This window comes from Alligator sinensis, unplaced genomic scaffold, assembly GCF_000455745.1.
Source record: "Alligator sinensis unplaced genomic scaffold, ASM45574v1 scaffold1300_1, whole genome shotgun sequence".
Classification (NCBI taxonomy): domain Eukaryota; kingdom Metazoa; phylum Chordata; order Crocodylia; family Alligatoridae; genus Alligator; species Alligator sinensis.
In genome coordinates, this window is record NW_005843162.1 from 161,567 (window position 1) to 176,931 (window position 15,365).

Here is a 15,365-nt window from a genome sequence, read left to right on the forward strand (position 1 = left end):
GAGAGATACAATCACCTTCCACATCCTACATGCAATGCTCCTGTTTATGCAGCCCACATTTTCATTTGCTTTTCCTATGACAGCATTATGATGCTGAGTCATGTTGAGTCTGTGATATACCTAGCACCTAGACAAGGGAGAGGAGATTGATGTTGTATATCTTGACTTCAAAAAAGCCTTTGATCCGGTATCCCACGATCACCACTTGTCAAAACTGGCCAACTGTCGCCTCGGGTCCACCACGATCCGTTGGCTGGGGAATTGGCTCTGTGGTCGGACCCAGAGGGTGGTGGTTGACAGAAGTCAATCATCATGGTGCCCTGTGACCAGTGGGGTCCCCCAAGGCTCTGTCCTTGGACCCATACTGTTCAACATCTTCATTAATGATGTGGACATTGGAGTCAGAAGTGGACTGGCCAAGTTCGCCGATGACACCAAACTTTGGGGCAAAGCATCCACACCTGAGGACAGGAGGGCAATCCAGGCTGACCTTGACAGGCTCAGGAAATGGGCAGACAAGAACCTGATGGTGTTTAATAGTGAAAAATGCAAGGTTCTCCACCTTGGGAGGAAAAACCTGCGGCATCCTTATAGGCTCGGCAGTGCTATGCTGACTAGCACTATGGATGAAAGGGACTTGGGGGTCATGATTGACCACAAAATGAACATGAGCCTGCAATGCGATGCTGCAGCTAGTAAAGGGACCAAAACGCTGGCTTGCATCCATAGATGCTTCTCAAGCAAATCCCAGGACATCATTCTCCCCTTGTACTCAGCCTTAGTGAGGCCGCAGCTGGAGTACTGCATCCAGTTTTGGGCTCCACAATTCAAAAAAGGATGTGGAGAAGCTTGAGAGAGTCCAGAGAAGAGCCACGCGCATGATCAGAGGTCAGGAAAACAGACCTTACGATGACAGGCTGAGCGCCATAGGACTCTTCAGCCTGGAAAAGCGCGGGCTCAGGGGTGATCTGGTGGCCACCTATAAGTTTATCGGGGTGACCACCAGGATCTGGGGGAACGATTGTTCACCAGAGCGCCCCAAGGGATGATGAGGTTGAACGGTTATAAACTCCCGCAAGACTGTTTCAGACTGAACATAAGGAAGAATTTCTTTACTATCCAAGCCTCCGAAGGCATGGAATAGCCTGCCGCTGGAGGTGGTTCAAGCACCTACATTGAATGCCTTCAAGACACATTTGGATGCTTATCTTGCTGGGATCCTGTGACCCCAGCTGACTTCCTGCCCCTCGGGCACGGTGCTGGACTCAATGATCTTCCGAGGTCCCTTCCAGCCCTAATGTCTATGAAATAACCCACAGGTCCTTCACCAGTGACACTTCCAAATCAGTATTATCCCCTTCTGTTTTCCACCCCTTGGTGTAACACCTTGCATTTGGTTTATCGAAACCCAAGTTTTTGCACTCAATGCAGGGGGTCACTGGATGAAATTCTCTGGCCTGAGCTATACAGGATGTCAACCTGGATGACCTCATGCTGGAAGACCCCATGACAGACCTTCTGGCCTCAGCACCTATGACGCCAATTGGAGGCCATGGTAAAAGTACTATGGTCCGTTCATTTTACCCACTGACCTAGCATCATAGGTTGACTAATAAATGGCTGATAAAGCCACCCCTTCTTTCCACATCAGTGTTTATGGTCCCCTAGCTCAGACATGCAGCTTCCCTTTACTTGGGAGTCTGTATCATGTATTCTCTAGTGTGACCCCTTTTGCTTTGAGGTTTTGCTCCACAGCAGAGGTATCCCAGGGTCTTCTGCTCAACACGGACAGCCTGGGTTGAAGACACACAGATGAGTTGTTATGATGCCATCCAGTAAACGGCACTAGTGCGTACTTCCCCACTGCTGAGGCTGCTTGTTGGCACTCCACGGGGATGTTTCATTGGTTGTCAGCAGTAGTCTGTGACACACGACTGAACAATTCTGAATTCAAGACAATGGAGGGGAGGGGGGTAGTGAATAGACACATGCACATACATACACTGAGGCAGGTTCATTCCTGCCAGTAGGAACAGATGGACGGGCACACACATCCATACACACAAAGAGCAAGCCTTACCTCTGCCACCTGGGGACAGCAGGGACAGACACACACATACACACATTCAGTTTCTCCCATTTTATACCCTGCTGACATTAATAGTCTGGATTCTTAGTTCGATTGACATGGTGCCAATCTCACTAGTACTGCACCCTTGTGCCATGAAAGGTGATCAAGTACTCTGGGTAGGCGTGGTCATCAAAGAAGGTTACAAACACGGTGGGATGTGAAGCCAAGTTGGCCACACTGTCGTATCGGCCACTTCCATCTGGCTTCTGTGGGGTCAGTGCCATCTTCTCCTCCCCTCGGGTGAACTGCCCCGTCAGCACCCGTGCCTGGAACATGAATCGGTGCCCAGAGGAATCAGGTTTGGCATAGAAAACAGATAGGGAGGCATCCACACCAAAATACAGACCCTGTCCATAGAGTCCAACTGGGAAGAAGAGAGGAGAGATAAGGGACAATCAATATATAGACAGCGAGAGAGGAAAAGAGGGCCTTTCCACTTTAGAGGGCATGAGTTCCCATCCAGCATGAGGAGAGGTTGGTTTAGGGAGGTGTGGAATGGGAAATAGGGTTTTTCCAGTTTATGGAGACACTGGTTCCAGTCTAGACCCTAAGAAAGGGAACTGGCTCACTCAGATGGTAGGGAATGGGACATGTAGGTTTCTCCCTCGGTGGGGGCTGGGTTCGGATCTGGTCCCAGGACAGTAGGACTGGCTGACTTGCTGGGTGGGGAATGGGGTAGAGGCCCAGGTCTCCCACATGCCTTTGTCTGAATCACCCCACACTCACACCTACCTTTCCTACAGGTACTTTTGAAGCCAATCTCCTGGATGGAGCAGCAGTTCTCAGGCTGTGTCCCATGGTAGAGGATGCGTTCATTCCTCACCCCTGGGGGGTTCTTCGTCACCATCCAGCTGCGCTTCCAGCAGTAGGACACCCACAGGAACTTGTTCTGGACCCTCTCTATCTACAGGGAGATAGGGAAAAGCACTCCATGGGTAAGGCTAGGCATTGCTAGCCCCTCCGAGGGCCATGAGGTAAGGCAGGAGAGTTTTCATAGCAATTCAGGGGCTTTCTACCTCACTCCTTACCCAGCTATATTGCCCCCACTTTTTTAAAATCCTGGATCTGCCTAAGCATTTCAACTAGCAGCTTCCATGTTAATCCTCATGATGTCTCCTTGCCCTTTTGTGCCTCTGCCAGCTACCGCTCTTGCTGGTGCAGAACTGCTCAGTTACCCCTCTGTCTCATTCTCTATACCCAGCTTGGCTTTACAGTGACCCTAGGGCCAAGCCCACCAGTCCATCATCCTAGTCTGAAGCTCTTCCACCCACAGCACTTACTTTGAGGATGGAGAACCCCTTGGCTGTACGGTTGAAGCCCTTGGCCACCTCCTGGTATTCCTCCGAGCTGGGCTGAAGCTCCACCATCTTCACGAGGCCCTCACCCATCGGCTCCCAATGTGGGGCAATGACCTTGTCTGGAACAAAAATAGTTGGAGGCAGGGAGTGTGGGGGTGTCTTTAATGGAGAAAGGCACTGGATCTCGCTTCCCCAATCCAGCCAGCCCTCCTCCACCCTAAGAGCCCTGATATCCAGCTTACTGAGAAAGTGCAAAGGAATGAAGAAGGGATGGAGAGTCTCACCCTGCAAGCAGATCTCCCTCCTGATGCTGATGGTGGTCTCTCCGCCTGGCACAAATCCCTCTTGCTTTAGCAGGTCGACCTCCGTTCTCTGACCCTCCCATATGATCACTGTCTTCCTCTGCTTCTTCCCATACTCACTCTCCAGTTGGTGGCTGATGGCTATATCAAATGGGAACCATTCCCCATGGGACATGTGGTACCACTTCACCAGCCCATACAGGACCTGTGCATCCACCTGCTTGGCCTGGGCAGCCTGGATCTTGGCATAGACAGCTGCCACAGCCTTATCCACATCTTCTCGAAAACCACGCACGCGGAGCACATTTCCCTGGATGCGATGGAGGGTGAGGGGGAAGCGATAGAAGGATCTCCTGCTGAGGTCCTCGAGGGTCTGATCACTGAAAGCCACTATCTCTGTATTGCAAATGCTCTCCTCATAGAACTGAGTCATGAGACTAGACACAGCTGTCTTCACACAGGCCACTTTGTCCTCTCTGCCCACAACCCTGATCACCAGCTTTTCAGAGGCCTCTGCGAATGGAGAGAGCGCTCCTAAATGGGAAGCAACAGCACAGGGTGAGCCACACTCACAGGTAAAGAGGAATTTCACTGCGGTGGGTCAGGATTGAAGAGCACTTGGAGAGCTATGGGGGGAATAAACCCTGAGCTGGGGTATCAGTGAATGTGGCTTGGGCATAGAGATGGATTGGCAGAGCTGTGAGCTCAGGCTTCTCATAGATTCAGATTAATTCCACTTGTTGGTCAAATTAATATTGGAAGCTTGATCTCCATCAGCTAAAGTCTGGGGTTTTCAAAGTGTGCTTAGGGCTGTAGTAGGGACTAGACAAATCTATGAAGGATAAGACCCAACAGGAGCGACTAAACACAACAGCCAGGGGTGTCACCTCAGGCTCAGGACATCCATAGACTTAGGACTGCTGGAAACAGAGAGGGTTTCACAAGGGATAGATCATTACATATACCCTGTTTGTTATATACTCATAAATCTGAATCATACCCTGCTCACCACTTTTGGAGACAAAATACTGGACTAGATGGATCCTTGGTCTGACCTTGTCTTATGGCTGAGGTTAGGGCCAGGATTAATGGTACAGTTAATGTTGTGGCTTAGGTTTGTGCTAGGGCTAAAGTTGGACTACTTCCTTCAGCATCCTGGAGGCCCCGTTGTAAATGACCTGCCCCACAAGCTGTCCTGGAATTGCTTCTGTTTTATCGGATTGCTCTTACCTTTCTTGCCTTTTGGAAGCTTCCTTAGAGCATCTGTCTTCTCGCTAACCAAGCCCTGGAGAGAAAGGACAGAGCTGCAATAAGACGCTCATGCTTGTGCCCGTTCCTTCAAAATGCCTTTTTTTTTTTTTTGGCAATGGTGCACTGCTTCTGTGCTCACCCACCTTGCTGTGAGTGCAAAGCTAAGTCCTAGGTGCACACAGCTCCCGTCTCACATCATACTCAGCCTCACTTTTCATTATGTGTCTTTATACGAATTCAACATAGCCAGGTTTGTGAAGGGCGAGACCTGCCAGCCCTGTACCCCAGGTGGAAAAATAGAGAAACAGGAAGAGGAAGGGGAAAGGGCAGTCAGGGCAGACCAGGACCTCTAACCACCCCCAATCCTTCCTGGCATAATTCATAGATCCCACTCCCAGGCCCTGGATTCAGGATCTTCCCAGAGGTAGGAATACAACCAGGTCTTCTGGTCCCAGTCCCCATGCTTTAAGTCATGAGACGTAGGAATTGGATCTGGGAGTCGGAAAATCAGAGAGAAGCTGGAAGGGACCTCAGGAGGTCAACTAGTTCTATCCCCTGCCTGAAGCAGGGTCATCCCTATCCAAAACATCCCATGCAAATCCTTGTCTAACCTGTTACAATCAGTCCTATTTTACACAACCACAAGGCATAGCTCCCTAAGCTGCCACAGGTAAAGCAGGGGGCCCATGGCAGCCAGTGTCCTGCTGCTACAAGGGTTGTTAAAATCCACTTGAGAGATCCCAAGAAGAGGGCCATGCCCCCCTGCTACAGAAGGCAAATACTCCGTGGTCTGGAAGAGCCTCTCAATACAAGCAGCTGGCACGAGCAACCTCAATACTTTGACGGCAGAACTTTATCTGTTTATAAAAGGGATTCGATGTGGGGCCTGCAACAGGAGGGAACTGGACTCCAGTACCCAGGAGGTCTCTTTCCAGTTCTGTGTCCCAGCCACTTTAACCAAAACCCCCTCCACCCTTCCTAGGTCACCAACAGCCAAAACGTGGGTATCTAATTCAGGCCCAGCCGCAGCTGAAATCTCAGCAGGCTCTGTATGAACAGCCCCTAGCAATGCCTTACCTGCCCCCTCTCCCAGTCTGTGCTCCAGGTTCCTCCTCGTAAGCTCACCACACACCGTAGCTGTTGTGCAAGTCCCTGAAGCAGACTTTCTCCAGCGCCAGTCAAGTACTCCTCAAGAGCCCGGTACCTCACAGCCACTATGCCGAGGACCAGGGAAAGTAAGTCAGCCCTGACAGCCTTGCGGGCTTCTTGCACATCTTTTCGGAGTCCCTCCAGCTCCAGCGACAAAGCCCCAGGGCTGGAGCACACCTGGACCTTGACCTGCGGGTTCTCCCAGTCCATTATGCGCAGCAGTTCCTCCCCAACCTCCACTAGCTCTGGCCTGAGAACGGCCAACCTCTCCTGCACCAGGGAGTTATTGCTGAGGTATTCCCTGACAGCAGCCTCTGCTTCATCAACATGGGGATGGAGACCCACCATGGTCAGTACTCCCTGGCTGGGTCTGTCAAAATGAAAAGCTACATCCTTCTTTGCCCCCAGCCTGGCCAGCAACTCAGCCCATTCTTGACACTCTGTGGCCCAACGCAGTCCTTCTTCTATCAGAAGAGTCTGTTGGCACACCAGGCTCATCAGCAGCTTTGCCGCTTCCTGCAGCTTATTCCAGTCCAGCCCAGACACCAAGACACCTGTGGAGGTTTCCTGAAGGGCAGAGGAAACTGTGACACACAGCAGGACAGGAATTTCCCTTTCCAGAAAGAAGGCCTCAGAGAAGACCTCGCTGCGGAGTTCCTGGACAAACTGAGCTTGAAGAGGTGACAGAGGGACTGGCACCACCCTGAAGTCTCCAAGTAGCTGCTCCAACCGTCTCTCTACTTCAGTCACCTGCCTGCAAGGCCCCTGCAAAGTGATGGTGGCTGGACTGCCTTGACGAAGGTCAATGCTCACCTGGTGTTTGGAGAGCTGCATCTCCTTGTCCACCATGTCCTTGACAATGACATATCTGTGCATTGGTTCAGCTGGATATTGCCTGCGGACCACCTGCTTCTGGAAGGCCTTCGCTTGCAGACTCTGAAGGAACCGTGCCATCTCACAGACCAGGCCCACAAAACACATGTCATCATAAACTCTGATGGACTCAAACTTTTCCACCAGGGACGGTTCATCACTTAGGGCTCCCAGAAGATCCATCTGGAGCCCACGGCGGACGGTAAATTTCTCTCGCATGGATCGGAAAGCTGGTTCCCAGCCGTGCAGGTCTGAGGACTTGGCTCTGGCCTGGAATAGCAGGATACCCTGTGAAGCATAGGCTTGAAAGCTATAACCGGCTGCCTTCAGTTGCCCTTCAAATTTATGCAAGGTAGCTGGGCTCTCATCCAGGTATCGGAGAAAGAGTGGGTCTTCCAGCTGACAGAACCCCACGGCCTCTGCAGGAGTGAGAAGATCACAGCATCATAGAAAAACAGGGCTGGAAGGGACCTCCAGAGGTCATCTAGACCAACCCCCTCCTTGAGGCAGGCATTTTTCATCCTTACCCAAACCATCCCATACAAATCCTCATGTAACCTGTTACTGAAATACACAATCAACCCTGTCACCTAACTACAAAGCATAACACCCGCATCTGCCACAGGTAAAGCAGGAGGACAACGGTGCTCAGTGTCCTGCTGCTCCGAGGGCTGTTAAAATACATTCAGGAGATCCAAATAAGAGGGCCACACTCCCTGCACTGTAATCACTGGGCACTGCAGTCCACCTGACAGTGAACAAGCGAGCGTGCTTGTGGGCTGGGGATTTCCAAAAAGCCTAGGAGAGTTAAACACACAATTTTGCATAAACCAGGGCTGACCAAGAACCAGTCTGTGGGCTGGAAGCCTTATCATCCCCTGTGGGGCTCCCCATGGGTCTGGAAACTTGGCAGTGCTCTCTGCATGGGTGCAGTCAGAGCTGCTCAGCTGTTGGCATTAGGCTTGCAGTGCAGATGACTGAGGAATCTCCCCCGTTAACTCAGCTCTTTCAAGGGACTTACCAGTGGGTGTCTTGATGTATTCAGCCACCTGGGAGAGAAGGGGGACAAGGTATCCATTTGTACAACAGATGTAAAAACTAATCCCCTCCCCAAACTGGCGCACAACCCAGGAGTCCAGACTCCCAGCCGCCTTGTCACTACGCCAGACCACCAGCATCCATGCTCTTCCTTAAGCCATGAATCCCAGGCCCCAGATCTGATCTACTAGACCCCACACTCCTACCTGTCCCAACTCTGGTGACCCAACTCCCACTCCGATCTGCCCCATTTACCAAACCAGGAGGAGACAGGCCCAGGGGGCAGACAATCTGCACCAGCTTCATCCAAGTGTTAGGCTTGTGTTTCAGGAAGCGGTTGATTTCATCCAGCATCACACACACGGCCTCCTGCTCCTCCATCCCTGCCCCACAATCTGGCTGTATCAGAGGGAAGGAGATGGACCGCAGGAAAGAGCCATAGAAAGAGCTGAGGCAGCTTTGCACAATTTGGCGGATGACCTGTTGGGGTGGAGAATGAGGACGGGTATTTCCTACGTCTTAAAATAGGAACAGACTTGGTAGTTCTAGCTCCCAGCTCCTTCACTAAACCCTGTTCCCCTTCCAAAGCTGGGGAATCAAAGCCAGGCATCCCAGATCTCAAGTTACATCACCTGTGCTATAACCTGCCATTTGCCCATCCTACTCCTGCACACTCTCTCCCCCTCATCACATATAAAATGCCCTCCACTGGTCTGTTCATACACTCTCCTCTTTAACTCTGACATTCAGAAACAAAATTTAAGATGCATATGTATGGCTAAATGCAACCATCAGATGGCAGCAGCAGGTCAGAAACACAAGTTACATATCGCTTGTGGTCCTCTAAAAACGATGCAAGTTGTTCGGGTTTTTTTCTGAATTGTGTATTATATAAGGAGTCCAGGCTTTTTCTCCCTGTGGGGTTTTTGATGGACAATCAGAAAACTTGTAGCAGTATGGGCAGCTCCAGGAATTAAGACATCATGAGCCAACCCCCCCCACAAAATAATGGTGAAACTTAAAAAAAAAAAAAAAAAAAAAAAAATCACTAAAAAGAGATAAGAATGAAGGTAGGTTATTTCACTTTCAACAGGTTTAAGGCCAGCAGGGATGGTTACATCCTCCCATTCCAGGCCATGCAGCATCACTGGGGCATCCCTTTACTAGGTCCAAAGCTCTTAGCTAAGATTTCTGTTCTCCGAGACAAAACTGTGCCTCAACAAAAAAGAATGGAGATTGCCCTTACAGCTTACAATACAAGGTTTGATGCTCATTAAATATGTTCAGTTTTCAAAAACCGGCTTTCTGTGAATCCCTTGGTTTCCAGAAAAACTCCCAGTGTTCAGAAACCGAAAGCAAAACATTGATTTTCCATAAAAATAATATTGGCTTTCACTAAACAGATTTAGTTGTCAGTGAAATGGTTTGTTTTAAAAAACATACTTATGGGGAAAAAAAACAACAACAAAAAATGTTTTTAGTAACACCGTTTGATTTTCAAAAGCTTTTGACAATATTTTTGGTATTCAGTAAAAAAAACAACCAAACAAACAAAAACAACAACAAAAAACAAAACAAAAAAAACATAAAAATCAGCTTTCAGTATGCTCTGGTTTTGAACATTTCTTCATGTGAAAAGCTTCAATTTTTTTTTTTTCCCTAAAAATGCTTTTCAACAATAAGAGCAACAAAAAAAAAACACAAAACACAAAACAGTGTTTTAGTTTCCATGTCTTCCAGGTAAAAAAAAAATCTCTAGAAAACAGATATTCTTTCCAGGATGTTTCATTGGTGAGTGACATGGGGATGCAAAAACAACCTGGTTTAGTCAGCAATATTTGCCAGGAATGTACGTTTGAAAGCCAAGGGAGACTTTCAGAGACACCTAAGCAAATGTCTGCTTAATTCACGTTGAAAATTAAGCACTTAACTCACTGGGGTCCTTCCGTAAATCCCTGTACCCTTCTGTAAATCCCTGTACCCACCTCTCTGCATTGTCAGACACCTAAATCCCATTGTCAAGCCAGCCTCTATAGGTGACTTGTAGGTAGGAAAATTGGGTCTAGGCATGTAGTACAACTGCTGAACAGCCAAGGGTGGGGGGACCTCAGGGGCATGTGGGGGAAGAAATGCCTAGTATTAGTATGAAAATCCAGGCATGCAGAAAACTAGATGCCATGGGGGCTGCATCTGAGACCTTTGGGGTGTCTAGTAGGTCCTCCATTACCTGGTGTGCTCCCTGGTGCCAGAGCTGCTCCTCATCCAGCCGCACCACATACAGCATCTTGCAGTTCAAATCTGGGACAGCATCGGCCAGGACCGTTCTCACCTCTCCTGGACTTGCTTCTCCAAGGTGGGGTGCAGCTGCCAAAGCCGTTTCTGCCAGGGCTTGGGTCCCCCGGCACCAGCACGGCCCGTGCAACCCTGGAGCCAATGGCAGGACCACCACATCTGTCTGAAGGAAACCAGAGCCAAGGTAGTCGGCTACGTCTGCTTGCCCCAGGAATCACAAGCTCTGCTGGGTCAGAGCAAGGCTAGCCCTGAGGCTGCTTTCCTCCCACAGAGCAGCGAGAATCAGAGACATTTAGTTTCCTGTTCAAAACCACCGGCGCCCACCCCAGTCCCAGAGCTAGGGGTAGAGCCCAGGGGTGCTGGGTCGTGGCACTGCCCCCGGTCTAAAGCTGTCTTTTCTTGCCAGGTTGGGAGCAGAACCCAGGTGTCCTGACTCCAAGTCATGCCCAATCTAATGACTTGATCTCACTCATTTGGCTGAGCTGGAATAGACCCCAGGTGTCCCAAATGCCCACCCCGCTACTTACTTTCTGGTTTGCCATGGAGCCAGTGACCACTTCAACACTGACGCTTTCCTGGGCTTGGAGGACTTTCCCCAGCAGCTCCTGCTGGCTCCCCCCAGTCGACCAGTACCTCCTCCAAGCTGCATGGAGTGCAGCTGCAAGAGCACCATCTTTCGTCACAACAGAAATGCTGCTGAGTGAGGAGACGTGGTGGCTGCTGGTGAACATGGTCATCACCCAAGCCACAGCCTCTGCCATCCACGTGCCTGCAGGATCCACACAGATGACTACAGAGGCGTGCTGTTCCTGGGACGCAGACTGCAGGGCTAGCAGCAGAGCGCCTGTTCCCAGCTTGCCAGGTCCCAGGCGAGACAGGAGAACGTCCACATGGGTGTGGGGAGCCCCTCGTTGGCTCAGCAGCCTCTGGGAGAGCACGCTGGCACCATGATTTGAGCCTCCCTTGCCTGAGATGCTGATGATCACATCCCCCCTGAGGCCAGAGGCATCCCCGTGCCAGAGGTACAGGCTCAGCCCTTGCCGGAGGCAATAAAATCCAATGACCCGGAGCTCAGCTGCTGAGGGGCGGATGGGACCAGGTCTCACCGCTTGGCTCACCCTGATAAGCATCTGGCTGACGGCCACTTGGGCTGCCAGCACTGCCTCATGGGAGCCAGAGAAGACGATGGTACCTGCATCCTCCTGGTTTTGCCAAGTGATCTCCACCTTCCACAGGGACAGAGCTAAGACCCCCAGCAGCTGCTCCAGGAGGCGCATCTCTGCGGGGGTGACAAAGAGGGTACTTTTGGTGCAAGGGACCTCTTCATGGTAGCCCTGCCTGTCATCTTGGGAGATCTTTGGTTGGGTCCAGCCCGGAGAGCTTGGCCCCATGCACAGCGCATGGCACTCCTGGTCAACCTTGGGTGCCTCCTTTGTTTCAGTGTTGCCCGAAGTGGGATGGAAGCATCTGAGAGCTCCCTCAGCTAAGGCTACCATCTTCCTGAGTGGTTTGCAGCTTGTTCCCAGTTCTGCTGACTGGTGCTGGGGTCCCTTTTATTCCTTCTAACATCCAGGACAGAAGGGCAGGTCAGTGGCACAGCCAGGAAGAATGGGAAGGAGCCAAGTGGATCTTAGTCCTTGTTTGCTTCTGAAACTGTTGAAGAGAGGCAGTTGTAAGTCAATGCCAGGATTGCTGGGGGGCTGGATGCCTGGGGTCTCCCCTGAGCTGTAGGTGAAAAGTGGAATTTATGGATTAGAAAACTGAATCCGTGCTCCTGGGGTCTAGTCCTAGGCCTGGCAGGAGAGTGGGGTTGAATGGGTTAAAGCAGATGGGGTAGGGGTGAGACAGGACCCTTAAGTTTTACCCCAGGCTGCGAGAGAAGAATACAGTCTATTGGGTTGGGCCACTGGGGATGGAAGTCCTGGCTTCTTTTCCTAGCTGTGGAAGAGGACTGGGATCCAGTGGGCCAAAGCACATGGGCTGACAAACTGATCCCCTTCCCCAAGTGGCCTCTACTCTTGTAACAGAGCCAGAGAACAAGCATTTCCCCCTCAGAGCCCAACCCATCAGGGTGGCCAGGTGGCCATACATTTGTGGGCAGCCCATAAAAATAGGGCAAAAGCCCATGTGCATTAGGTCCCTAAAAAAAAACAAGTCCTCCATAAAAATCACTAAGCTGGATGGACAGACAGAACAAAGTGCCCGAGCAGGACTCGGCATCCTGCAGGAAGCTCTTGCCAGGACTTTATGACTCACAGAAGCCTATGTTGGCACCTTCTCCCTGCCCAGCCATGCGCTGCTGCGCCATCCCCTGCATCTAACAGCTGCTTGCCAGGAAAGCACAGGAAGGAGAGTGGTGTGGCTGGGATAGAGCTACAGGCTGGGAGGAGGAGAGGCAGTGCATGGGGGGGCTGTGCTGGGATGGGGAGGAGCAAGGCCAGCAGGGGTAAGGTGGGGACAGCATTGTATGGGGTGCAGTTGGGAGGGTCAGAGTGTGGGAGTTGGTAGGGAGCACTTTGGTGGGGGCAGCACAGTGTAAAACCATTGCTTTGGTCAAGCAGGGTTGCCAACCAAGAGGGGTTTTTTAACTTGCAATCTGCAAGTTTTTTTTACTACAATGGTTAGTGTTAAATCCTGCCCTCGTTACTGCCATCACGGCCTGAAGGGTTACACCTCCTTTATGTAAAACAGATGTCAGTAAAAAAAACACATCAATATAAAAGTTTAGTTATCAGTAAAAGCATGGCAGATTGGCAGTGATTTTTTTCCCTTTGGTTGGCAAGCCTGCAACCCATGCAGTGCTCTGTAAAGCTTTGCATTGAAAATGATGAGCCAGCTGTTCAGTATCAGATGGCGAGCAAAGGAAGCTTCATACTCAAGAGCTGCTGGCTGTCTTGAGTAGCTCCCCTTGGCCACAACTTTGAGCTGGAAATACTCCATCTCCCAAGATCTCATGCCATTCCCTCCAGTCCTCTCCCCCCAAGTCCCACAAACCTCCATCTAGCAAGTCTGTCTGCTTTCCTTCTTCCAGTGCCACGCTGGACACCCTCTTGGAGATGACCGAGAAAATGCTCCTGCAGCAGAATGAAACTTAATTTGCTCCTCTCTCAAATAATAAACCTCTGTATGAGAAGTTTCACTTTCCGTTTCTTGTTTTTTCTGCTCACTGCATTTCACCGGCATGGGTGGGGTCAGGAATAGTTTTGTGTTGGGTGAAGCCACCTGACAGGAGCCAGAAATCAATACACCTGGCAAGCCCGTCACCAGCTCAAGCGGGGAACTCGCCTATCCAGACAGGTCAAGTATAAAATCGAGCTGCTTTCTACAGGGCCCAACTGAGCGGCTGGCAAAATGAGATTACTCGGCTCCAAAATCCAACTAGCCTCAATCTGCACCCACGGCCAGTGTCAGAGCTTTGCTCTGTAGGGGTAAATCCAAGGTCACTCACTGGGGACAGCAAGGCCAGAGTCCACTCTCCTGACCCTAGTGTGGTCCGAACTCAATCCCCTTGTGCTAAATACAGTCATGCATTGAGTGCAGGGGAGTAAGTAAATCAGGAGTCAGCAATGATTGCTCCAGTTAAGTCAGTGGGCTCTTTCCCAGGCGGTATAAATCAAGAATCGCTCCATTGAAGTCAATGCAGCGAAATCTCCAGCTGGCGCAAACCAGCTGTAGTGACATTGCAGTCCATAGGGCCAGGTCTCCAGCTAGTATCCGCTGGCCCATGTCTCCACCCATGTCAGCAGCCCAGATCTTCAGCAGACATAAGCTGGTTGTTGCCATGTTGGAACTGATGGGGCAATGCTGGTTTCTGCCAGCAAAGGATGTGGCTGATGCACTGTTGTGTTGAGAAGCCCACAGGCAGGGGGAAGCGGTTTGCATAGACCTGGGTTTGGTCTTGTCTGTTGAAAAATATCTTTCTAGAGCTGGGTAGTCAGCAAGGCAGGCTGGTCTGATGGTTATATGCTGCACCTGGTGGAAAAGGAGATGGGTGGGTTGCACTTCGTGAAATCAGAGCACTGGAGTAACCCCGAGTCTAATGCTTGTTCCCCGCCCAGCACCCCACAGCCAGCCGCCTTGCTGTGTTGGGTGGGCCACCTCTACATAGCTCTGTGGGTGCTAGACAAGGAGCCGGCCGCGCCCGGCTGTCACCTCTCCGTGCCCCAGAGCCAGCCGCAGCTTGGGGGTGAGCCCCAGTCACAGAGGGGGCAAGCTGGACGGGACCTCCCGAGTCATCCCCGCCCGAACAAACCACCCCGTCCAAATCCACGCCCGACCCCGCATCGCACCCCAGTGCTCTCTGCTGGCATCGCCCGGGACGGGGCAACGCATGGTGTGTGTTGGGCAGAGTGGCAGAAAGGAGCAGGGAGCAGAAAGCGGAGCAGTGGATCAGGCAAGAAATCGGACGCAGCGTGGTGGAGCAGAAAGCAGGGAAGCAAATTGGGCAGGGAGCAGACAGCAGAAGAATGGGAACAAAAAAGAAGCAGAAAGCGGAGCAGGAGAGCGAGCAGGGAGCAGAAGGCGGAGCAGCAGTGTAGACCAGCTGATCCACACCACCCAGCGCCGAAAGGGTTACCAGCGGGCGGGCGCGAGGCATGCCGGGAGCCGTGGTCCGGCGCCGCGGAGGCTGCTGGGAGCTGTAGTTCCCGGCCCCTCCCTCCCCCACGTCCCTGCAGCCTCCCTGGGCCGGGCATGGTGCTGCCCCCTGCCCCACTGCTAACCCGGGCCTGGGGCTGGGGCTGGAGCTGGAGCCCGAGGCCATCCTGACCTTTGCCCCTGCTCCCCCCAGGTGCCAGGATGTCGGACAGGACCCAGGCGCAGGGCGCTGAGCACGGTGGCACCCCCAGAGCCGAGGGCCAGGCCAGCGCTGGGGCAGCCCTGGACCGTGGCCCCGAGCCGGAGGGGTCAGACGAGGCCGGGGCACGCTACTTGTGCACGGTGTGCAACCGGGCCTTCTCGCAGAGCTCCACGCTGATCGTGCACCGGCGCTCGCACTCGGGGGAGCGCCCCTACGCCTGCGAGGACTGCGGC

At 51.9% G+C, this 15,365-nt stretch overlaps 2 protein-coding genes across 2 annotated transcripts in view; one reads left to right on the forward strand and one right to left on the reverse strand.

Moving 5' to 3' along the window:
* Positions 1–1,338: 1,338 nt before the first annotated feature.
* Positions 1,339–13,792, reverse strand: LOC102373188. Its single transcript, XM_025194103.1, has 11 exons — positions 13,329–13,792; positions 10,862–12,059; positions 10,270–10,497; positions 8,298–8,522; positions 8,026–8,053; positions 6,060–7,423; positions 4,962–5,016; positions 3,714–4,265; positions 3,412–3,548; positions 2,864–3,035; positions 1,339–2,495 (listed from the first exon to the last, which is right to left on the reverse strand). The coding sequence occupies exons 2-11, from the start codon at positions 11,828–11,830 to the stop codon at positions 2,203–2,205; spliced, it is 4,023 nt and encodes a 1,340-aa protein (XP_025049888.1). The 5' UTR covers positions 11,831–12,059; positions 13,329–13,792; the 3' UTR covers positions 1,339–2,202.
* Positions 13,793–15,067: 1,275 nt separating this feature from the next.
* The window catches only part of LOC112548403 (zinc finger protein 239-like), a 2,008-nt gene continuing 1,710 nt past the window's right edge, over positions 15,068–15,365 (forward strand). The window contains exon 1 of the mRNA XM_025194105.1: positions 15,068–15,363. Coding sequence (XP_025049890.1) covers positions 15,132–15,363 — 232 coding nt within the window. The 5' untranslated portion in view covers positions 15,068–15,131. The remainder of the gene's footprint in view (positions 15,364–15,365) is intronic.